Here is an 11,083-nt window from a genome sequence, read left to right as displayed (position 1 = left end):
CCCCCTATAGTTTCTCATTCTTCTCTCTCATATCAATGCATGATTCCAGAAAATCCACTCTTTGGATATTATTCCCAATGTATTTCTCTGTTTCTACTTGTAACTAAGACATTGCTTCAACCTGCCTTACTCTCCCTTACCACTTTAATCTCACATCCAACCTATAGTAGAAAGAAGAGAAAGATCAAGAAGGAGATCCACCATAAACCTTTCATCACTCAACATGCTTTTACTCCTTCCTGTTCTGATCCAAAGCCCTCCAAGCTATTAGAATTAAACAGGGACCTCCATGATAAAATTTTAGGTGCCACAAGTCTTAGAAGCTGCCATAATTTAGGCAACAAAAACAAAATATTGATGCTCCCAGTCCACTTTGCAGATTAGGAAGTTCATTGGAGGGTTTGAAAAGTTAAGACTTTGAATGGCATACTAATAAAAAATACAGTTTGCAGAAAGAAATTTCTATAAAATTGTTAAATATTACTTTATTTTTGAGAAAAAAACATGGTTACAGAAATATGATTCAGGAATTAAAAAGGAAATGCCAAAAGGTTTTCCCAATCCAAATGAAACAGAATGAGAAACCTAAAAGAGAAAAACAGAAAAAATTGATTTATTCTCTTTAATTTCCTAGGCGTAATGACTGATTGACAACCAACCTTGTATTTCAAATCCTGGCACTTCACCCCAACGACTGCATGATATCCAATGACATTGTTGCATCCAATAATTGTTTGACCTGGCAAATCAGCGCCAACAATAGCGCCACTGTCTAATATTTTAAGTTCAACCATGAGAATAAGGGCATAAAATCAGAAAAAGTACTCTACTTTTCAAGTAAATTGCTTGACAGTTTCCAAAGCAGTTTTAGAAACAAAAGACTTCAGATACTTGTACCAAATAAACAATGGGATAACAATACCTAAGATAAATTTGAACCCAATGAAAACCCAACATTTTAATAACAGCTAATCACGAAGTCAGTAATCATAAAGATATTCAAATAAGCTGTCCCTCAATGAGATCAACCATTCACACCCTCCAAACCCATGCAACCTCAATATTTATTGTGTTATGATTGGTGTGATTCACTTTTTTGCATCATCTGGAAACTTATAAGAATCTTCTACGACATGTTAGGACTATTTGCAAATAGTGATCAAATCTTGTCCGATTATGTTTTGAATGTTATTTGATGTAGAAACCTGAGAAGTTTCAGGTGGTTTTCCTAGTATGGACCGGCCGGCTTTTATGGGAGATTTGATTAGAGACCAATTTGCAAACATCTTAATTTGTGTTTATTTCATTCCAATTTATGTTTCTTTATTTTTTATTTCAAAACTATTTGTATTTAGTAAGTTTGTAAATTAGGCGGAATTGGATTCTCTATATATATGTACCCTATATGTGAATAAGAAGATCAAGCAATTTTATCCAAGTAATTTCCAAATGGTATCAGAGCCCTCGATAAAAATCCTAGCTTTTTTGTCATTGAAAACCCTCCAATCCCTCTACCAGCTTGCAAGCCAACCGGAAATCCGTTCTTTCCAAGCTTCCCGGCTATCTCCTCTAGTCATCCCCACAGGAAGTCTCCTCCTATCTTCCGGACAGAAAATCTCCTCTGGTCTTCCCTGCAAAAAATCCTTGCTTCCCAGCGAGAAATTTCCTTTGGTCTTCTGACATAAAATCTTTTCTATTCTTCCTGGCCTGAAATCTCTGGTTTTCTCAGTCAAAAATCTCCTATTGTTTCTTTGTAGGCCCGTTTACCAAAAACCCTTCATTGGAGCAAGAAATCCTACCATACAGCAGGAAACCCTTCTCTGCAGGTCTTCCTCCAATAGAATTATTCAGCAGCAATAGCAACAACAACAGCAGCAACAACATCAAAAGTAGTGGTAGCAAACAGCAGCGGCGGCAATGACAACAGCGACAGTAACAACTGAAATCTTCCATGTAGCCGCTGAAATCCTTCCTACAGCCACATGTCAACCTATAGATCCCTTGCCAGAGCTTCTCCCTATAGAAGGCCATCCACTGGAGCTTTCTCTGAAGCAGGCCCTCCTCTGAAGCTTCTCCCTGCAGCAACATCAAAAGTAGTGGTAGCAAGCAACAGTGGTGGCGATGAGAACAGCAACGACGACAACAGCGGCGGTGACAGCAACAACCGAAATCTTCCATGCAGCCGTCGAAATCCTTCCTGCAGCCACATGTCAACCTATAGGTCCCTTGCCAGAGTTTCTCCCTACAGTAAGCCATCCACCGGAGCTTTCTCTGAAACAGACCCTTCTCCAAAGTTTCTCCCTGCAGCAATCAACATCAGAATTATCCCTGTAATCGTCAATGCCAGAATTTTCCTTGCAAGCTGTGAGAATCCAGGGAAGCCGTAGAACTCCTTGCAGACCCTCCTGTGTCTTTTCTCTAGTTGTTTCTCTAGAAGGTCGTTGCAGCAGATCTTGATGCTCCATCTCCATGTCGGACGTCTCCTTGCAGCCAGAGTAGCTGCAGGTTTAGGCAGCAAGTAGAGTAGCCTGCAGACTTCTTCCAAAGCTCTCTGCAGGTTTCCAAGCACTCCTCTTCTACGGTAAGAAGCACCAAGAAATCATGCAGCTTGCAACAACTCAGAATGTTTCCAACCCTAAAAGTGAAAAGAGTTTATACCAAGTATCAAATGAAGACGTCAAATTCTACTCCGAAGCCTACCATTTTAATGATACACCAAGGTGCCATATCCTCCTATCTTGCTTAAAATGGAAGATTTTGACTGTGGATAAAAAATTTAGGTGTTTCCAATCACATGATTGAGAAATTCAAGCTTTCATCAACTACCAAGAGATCACCAACCCAAAATTTAGTAGGCTTGTCGATGGATCTCACTCCCGGATTGCTAGGAAAGGAGATGTGAAAACTCAAAAAATATTCAACTTACATCAATGCTATATGTTCTCTAACTAGATTGCAACTTACTTTCAATTAGCAAGCTTACCCATGATTTGAACTGTGATACTAAATTTCATTATAACTCTTGTAAATTTCGGTAGTGGATTCGAAAAAGGTGATTGACAGTGATGGAATACATCAATGTCTATACCTGCTGGAGGAGAACTATTCCCTTAACACATAAGTTTGTTCTCCACTATCCTCTTGCCATGATCTCGAGTCTGTCATATCAGAGTCAGTTGAAAGTCAAAAATTATTATGGTCTTAAGTTTTGGGTCATCCCAATTTTTCTTATATTGCGAAGTTGTACCCCTATCTTTTGGGTAATACCCATCATGTATATCAAATGTCTTGGTACAAACCCTCAAATCGATTTTCTATCAACCATAGTGAAATTTAGGGACCTTCAAAATTGAAAAACCATCAATGGACACAGATGGTTTGTATCCTACATTGATAATAACACTAGAACAAGTTGGATATTTCTCATGAAAAAGAAATTTGAAACTAAGCAAATTTTTAAGTTATTCTATGACAAAATTTACACTTAGTTCCAATGCAAAATTGCATTCTCAAAACTGATAGTGCAAAAGAATACTTCAACTCTAGCCTTGAACTCTTCCTTAAAAAGAATAATATTATCCATATGAGTTCCTGTTGAGACTCCACAATAAAATAGGATAATTGAGAGGAAGATAAATATCTCCTTGAGGTATCTAGGTCTATAATATTTCTCACAATATCCTAACAAGTTTTTTAAGAGATGTTGTGCTCACAATCACCTACCTCATTAATAGAATGTCAAGCAGGATTTTTGAATTCACCCTCCATGTTTTAATGAAAAAACCCCTCATGTTAGAGCCTCCCATCTCACTTTCCTCTAAAGTTTTTTAGTTGTCTCTATTATCCACATTCAGCAATCAATCTGTACAAAACTTGAACAAAAATTTATGTGTATTTTTCTTGGCCATGCTTCAAAGAAAAAGGAGAATAAGTTTTACTCTCCTGTTACAGGAAAATAAAACAAATCCAAGAATGTCACATTTTTTTAAACTCAATCCTGCTATTCCAAATCTAAGGTTCAGGGGGAGAGCGCAAATTAACATCAATATTGGAGTCCACTTGATGACACCTACACCTACCCTTCTTCCTACTCTTCTTCCACCTGACTCTCATACTCTTGTTGAGAATATCCAATCAACCCAACCTGAAATCCACAACAAAGAACTTCATGTGTACACTAGGAGGAAGAAAAATCTTGGCAGGTGGAACACAACTATCAAAATGAGAATTGTTTCAACCAAAACCCGTGCCTACATTTACCTAAAATTTTGGGTGAAGAGTCAAATACTCATGAGTTATCTCCTTTCTCTTTTGGTGTCGATGACAAGAAAAGTTGTACTAGATACTCAATTCAGAAGTATGTAGCTTATGAGAAGCTACCCTCAAGCTATAAAGCGTTTATATCTAGCCTTGATAGTGTGCAGATTCCTAAATCCATTAATTGAGCTTTCGAAAATATAGAATGGAAGAAAGTAGCGGAAGAAGAGACTCGAGCATTACAACATAATGGCACATGGATTCTTACTGAACTCCCTCGGAATAAGAAATCAGCTGGATGCAAGTGGGTGTTTAACATCAAATACAAAGTTGAAGGGAATATTGAGAGATTTAAAATCAAACTTGTTACAAAAAGTTTCACGCAAACCTATGGAATTAACTATCATAACACCTTCGCACCAGTTGTCAAACTGAATACTATCAAAGATCTTCTTTTAGTAGCAGTGAAAAAAAATGAGGACTGCTTCAACTTGACATAACAAATGTGTTCCAGAATAAGGATCTGAAAAAAAAGTGTGCATGAAGATGCCATCAGAACTTGAGAATGATTCTAACAAACACTTAGCATGCAAACTCATGAAGTCTCATTATGGGCTTAAGCAATACCAAGTGTGTGTTTTAAAATATTTTCTAAAACTATAAAATCTAAAAGATATTCTCAAAGTCAAGTTGATCACACATTTTTTATAAAACATACTTAGAGAGAAAATTATTGCACTGATTATATATGTGGATGATATGATTCATGGTGTGGATTATGAAGAGAAATTCTTAAAATAATAAACATGCTTGTCGCTGAGTTTTAAATCAAGAACCTAAGAAACATGAGATAATTTGTGGAGGCAGCAAGATCCATGAAAGACATTGTTATATCACAGAGAAAATACATCCAAGATCTACTAAAGAAAATAGGGATGATTGGATGCAAACTTGTTGATACTCCAATGAAATCCAACAAGAAGTCTAACATGAAAGAAAATAATATATATGTGGATAAGCAAAGATACCAAAGATTGGTAGAAAAAAATCATCTATTTGTCACATGAAAAGCCAAACATTACACTACGTTAGTATTATGAGCCAACACATAAATAGCGCCAATAAAAAGCAATTGGAGATGGTATACAGGATTCTGAGGTTTCTTAAAAAGGCTCCTGGTTATGGATTAATTTAAGAGAAAAACAGAAACAGGGATGTGGAAGTCTACACTGATACTAATTGGGCTGGAAAACTCACCTACAGAAGGTCTACCACTGGTTACTGCACATATGTATTGAGAAATCTGGTTACAAGAAGAAGCAAGAATTAAGTTGTTGTTACTAGAAACAGTGCAGAATTAGAGTATAGGACACCTGTCCTGGAAATATGAAGGGAACTGGATTCAGAAATCGTTAAGGGAACTCGGATGCACCTCCAATAAGCCTAAACAGATGTTTTTGTGACATTAAAGCAGCTATCAATATTACTAAGAATCTTGTGCATTATGACAGAACCAAACATATTGAAGTTGATAGACACTTTATCTCTAAAAGTTAATGGGGAATTATACAGATAAGTTAAATCCTGAAACACAAACAAATTGTTGATGCATTTTCCCAAGCCCTTCCTCTAAACACTTTCTCAGAGTTGAATAGCAAGCATGGTATCTACAACATCTATGACCCAACTTGAGACAGAGTGTGAAAAGCTGAGAACTTTTAGGTGATTTTTCTAGTGGCTATCCAAGAGCATATTGAAGGTTTGATTGGTAACTAATTTGGGAACATCTTTATTTGTGTTTATTCCATTTCTACTTTTTTTCCTTAATTTTTATTTCAGAATTATTTTCTTTCCTAATTTAGGTTAGAAATATTTGAATTCCCTATATATATATATATATATATATATATATATATCATGCATGTAAATAAGAAGATCAAGCAATATTTTCCACAAAATTTCTACACTATTTCGATGATGTTTGATATTTATCTGGGCCTCATTCAATCTTTGATCGAGCCATGTTTGACCCATTTTTGAACAAATTTTGTATACTTTTTAAAAGAAGTTTGAGGGTTTGAATATGAATCGAAGATGATTCAAACAAAATTTGAATAAACTTGATATTTTTTTTAGATATGATATCCACCAAATCTTGAATTAATTTAATTCAAACAGTAATAAGGATTTTAAATAAGTATTCCATAGCAAAAATATGGGATTTTATTTAGAATAAATTTCATGATATATTTCCCAAATAAAATGAACATTGAGTATATTTCTTTGAATTTTTCTGTTACGAGAGATATTAAATTATTTTTTTAAATCAAAGTGAACCTTAATAAATATAAAAGCTTGTCGTTTCCTTTTATAAAAATAAATGAATAAGAGAAAAGCAAGTTGTTTAAAAAGCTTGCTATTTCTTTTTATATGTTATAAATCAAAAAAAAAAACAACAAACTAAGCAAAATGCATAAGATGAATGTGATAACTTATGATGTAAAGACACTTCTAATTAAGGAGTTGTGCAGTGTCGGACACATTAAACACAGACACGTCTCCAATATATTTTGGACAAGGCATAGAAGTGTTTGATTTAAAAAATATTTAAAAAAAAGTGGGTGTCCTAAATGAATGATATAAAAATTCCAAAAAATAATTTTAAGATTAAAATTCTAAAGAAACTTTTCTATTTTTTTTTATTTAAAAGTTAAATACATAAAACTTAAAATCTAATCTCTCAACACTCACTCATCCCATCATCCCCTTCACCCGTCTCGCTTCAGAAGGCCCAAGTTGTAAGATTTTGAAGCCTCATTGTTGGATCTCTCCCCATTTTCGCAATTCAGCCTATTTCTCTCCTCCAACTCTCATATTCACTCCCCTTTTCCTCTCCTCGTGTCAAATCTCTCCCCCATTTTAGCTAGGCCCCTAGGTAATATACCAATAAGGAACAAGAACAAAATCAAATGATCCTATTCGTAAGTGGGAATGTTGGGTCAACAACAAACATAAAAGACACTATAAATTGAGCAATTCGGGAACAAGCACCTCCATAGAGGGTTAATTTGATAGATATTCAGTTTTCCCAAGAGAAAACAAAAATCATAACCCACTCAATTCCATTTCAACACTAACTGTTCGCGACACAAAAATACTATAAACTTAAAAATAAGTCTTAGAATTTCAAATAAGAAACAACAGAATTGGCTCCAATACTCAGACAATAAGCAAGAGCAGAGGGTCTCTGCCATAAAAGTCATCCTTAGTGCGTTTCTTTGGAGTTGTATAGGTGCTAGAGACAAATCTTGATTCCTCTTTATCTAGAATATATTTTTTCCGTGTTGTATGTGTTGTTCCTGAAGAACCTGTAGGTAATTCAAAGGAAAGAAATATGTAGTTAACAATAGGAATAAAAGGACACTTGTTAAATTTAACACAAAATAGAGAATCTGATTTGGATATTTCTTATTCCAAGATGAACGGTTCACTGATATCTTCCTAATGTTCTCGGTGATTGCATGCCGCATGCAAATTGGGATGTCCAGACAACAGTTGTTTTGTGTTTGGATCACTGGATTGAACCCAATTCTAGAAGAAAGCAATGAAAATTGCAGCTATGGGGTTTCCATGATGCCTGAATGTGCCTAAAAAGCCTACATAAATGGGCTGGTGGAAACTTGAATTCTGCCAAATTGCATACAAACTGCGGTAGGGGAAATCAAGTTTCCAGTGTCCTTCCCAGAACCTGCTGTCTGTGGGTTATTGCATCAAATACTTGCTTTATTTGGTTTGAAAGAAGCATCCTTTGAGATCTTGAAGGGACTTTGTTGAACAATTTGTAGCTTTACCTGAATTTTCCAAACTAGCAATGCCTTCGAAAAGACAGAAACCAACCAGGAAAAGCTAAAGGGAAGAAGAAGCCAATCTTCGCAAAACCAAAGGCTCCACTATGATTCGTCTCCACCAAATTTCCTAATCCACCCCAAGCAATGGAAAACCCACCCTCTCTATCGTGTTTAACCTGAAAAATAAAAAAAGCTCACAAAAAGACCCTAACTCATCCAATGCATGGCTATTTACAAAAAAGATACTTGTCATCTCAATTGAAACAGATGCCTTTATAAAACTACATAATTTTCAACAATGAAACTTTTTCTTAGAGGAATATATAGTAGAATTTGAACAGTTAATGCTGAAATGTGATATAATTGATGACAAGCATATCATTGCACGATTTGTAAGAGGATTACATTATACCATTTCAAAAGTCGTACAATTACAACAATATTTGACGTTATCTGATGTTGCAAAATTAGTTCTACCCTCCAAGGTAGAACGACGACAAATTCATACCAATAAACTTTCATCTAATGCAGGTAAAATTTTTGTAGAGCTAGCAGTGAAAACGAGTTCAAATATCCTGCAAGCCTTCTAAAATTAACCTTCCTGGTTATCGACAAATAACTGAAAACAACAAGGCTAGCTCCTCAAACACCAAGAATTCTTTGATAAAATGTCTCCCATGCCCAGGGTTTGAACACGTTGTATCGAAATGTCCCAATAGATGTGTTGCATCACCTAAGAAAAAAATGACAATGAGAACACCCTTGATGATAATGAGGATGAAAAATCATCGCATGCTCATGAAGGGGAGCTCTTGGTAGTTTGCAGGAATTTGAACACCATTATAGATTTCGAGTATGATGATGTAGACATAACATCTTCCATACTAGATGCAGCGTTCAGGATAAGGTGTTCGATATGATTATTGATAGGGAAAGTTATGAGAACGTCCTACCAAATTATAGAGAAACTATATTTATCACTTCAAGAAAACTAGACCCCTTATAGATTGGCTTGGCTTAGAATGGAAAAAGAAATTAAGGTCAAAAAACAGTGTTTAGAGCAATTTTCCATAGGAGATAAATTACAAGATATGTGGTGTGATGATAGCCGCACGGATGCTTGCCATATTTTATTAAGTCAACCTTGGAGATTTAATAGGCATGTCGTCCATGAAGGATTTAAAAATACTTGTACCGTAAAATATGAAGGCAAAAAAAATTAGTTTTAATCCCAGTGAGAGATGTCATGAAAGAAAAGGAGGGATCTGATTTTATTGATACCAAATCCACTAAAATTAATGCATGAAGCCCCATTTGCTTATGCCCACGTAGTTATAGAAAGGAATCAAATAGAGGAACAAGTTCTTAAAGCAGTTAAACCCTTAATTAAACAATTTCAAAGATGTATTTCCTATAGAATTACTTTCGGGTTTACCTCCCATGCAAAATATTCAACATATAATTGACTTTGTTCCTAGAGGCAGTTATTCCCAATCATCATGCCTATCGTATTAGACCTAAGAAATAGGAAGGACTGCAACATCAAGTAGAAGAACTCCTACCTAAATGTTTAATTCATAAGAGCACTAGTCCTTGTTTGGTTCCTGCTTTATTGGCTCCCAAAAAGGAAGATACTTGGCGTAGAAGTATTGATAGTTAAGCCATTAGAAAGATCACTATCAAATATCGATTTCACACTCTTTCACTAGCTGATTTATTACATCACTTGTATGAGGCTTATATTTTCTAAAATTGACTTACACGGTGGATTTGCCGACCCCATGTAGTGGGATTAAGGTTTTGTTGTTGTTGTTGTTGACTTACACGGTGGATATCATCAAATATGAACGAAGACAAAAGACAAATGAAAGATGTTTTTAAAGCTCAAGATTGGCTATATGAGTCGATGGTGACGTCGTTTGGTCGATTCAACACTCTCAGTACATTTATGTATTTTATGACACAAGTTTGTAGAGCATTCATGGGAAATTGGGGGGAATATTTTTCAATGATATTTTTGTCTACAGTTGTTCCCTAGAAAAACATTTACAGTATTTTCATCAGCTTTTTGAAGTATTGAGGAAAAAAATCTATATATTAATCCTAGCAAATGTAAATTCTTAACTGATAAAATAAAATTTCTAGGATATATCTCTAGTGTTGGGATAGAAATGGACCAAGAAAAGGTCCAAACTGTCCCATAAAACACACTCATCCACTCATGTTTGCATCTCCCATGGCTTGATATCTTTTTTATCAACCGTTTATTAAGAAATTTAGCTCCATAGCTGCACCTTTAATTGAAATTCATAAGGGTGATAAGTTTATTTGGACCACCACAGCCCAATCTAGCTTTGATAAACTTTAGAAAGTTGTGAATAATGCCCAAATCCTTGCCCTTCCAAATTTCAACCGTATATTCAAAGTCCATTGTGATGTTTCCTATGTCGGTATATACGCTTTGTTAAGTCAAAATGGGCATGAGGTTGTCTATTTTATTGAGAAATTAAATGAGGACCGTCGACAATACTCCACCTATGATAAGAAATTTTATGCTATCATCTGAATTTTAGAACATTAGAATCCTTAGTTGCTAACAAATGAATTTATTTTATATTCAGACCATGAAGCCTGAAAATACATACAGTCAAAATAAGCTAAGAAAACATATGCTAAAAAGGTTGAATTTCTTTCTTCTTTTTATTAAATTATTAAGCACAAATCAAGAGTGTAAAATAAGGTGTGGATGCATTAATCGTCAATACACCCTTCTTAGCACCCTTCAATCTAAAGTTATTGGATTCAAAGCTTAAAAGATCTTTATTTTGATATTTTAGATTTTGGAAAAATATGAAAAATAACAAAAAATAGAAGTGGTAATTTTTTTCATATTCAAGAGGGGTACTAGTTAGCCAGAACCCATCAGAACTCCGCAGCTAAGCGTGCTTAGGCGAGAGTAGTACTAGGATGGGTGACCT

At 35.1% G+C, this 11,083-nt stretch overlaps 1 protein-coding gene across 4 annotated transcripts in view; it reads right to left on the bottom strand.

Annotated features, from left to right (window-relative positions):
* LOC110029342 (probable acyl-[acyl-carrier-protein]--UDP-N-acetylglucosamine O-acyltransferase, mitochondrial) overlaps positions 1–11,083 on the bottom strand; it is an 83,314-nt gene that overhangs the window by 40,809 nt on the left and 31,422 nt on the right. For all 4 annotated transcript variants that reach the window (XM_020731592.1, XM_020731591.1, XM_020731594.1 and 1 more), the window contains one exon: positions 660–768. In XM_020731592.1, coding sequence (XP_020587251.1) covers positions 660–768 — 109 coding nt within the window. The remainder of the gene's footprint in view (positions 1–659; positions 769–11,083) is intronic.

Source organism: Phalaenopsis equestris, unplaced genomic scaffold, assembly GCF_001263595.1.
Source record: "Phalaenopsis equestris unplaced genomic scaffold, ASM126359v1 Scaffold000565, whole genome shotgun sequence".
NCBI classification, from domain to species: Eukaryota; Viridiplantae; Streptophyta; class Magnoliopsida; order Asparagales; family Orchidaceae; genus Phalaenopsis; species Phalaenopsis equestris.
The sequence above is the reverse complement of the archived record's forward strand: the minus strand, read 5'-3'. Positions and strand labels throughout refer to the sequence as shown.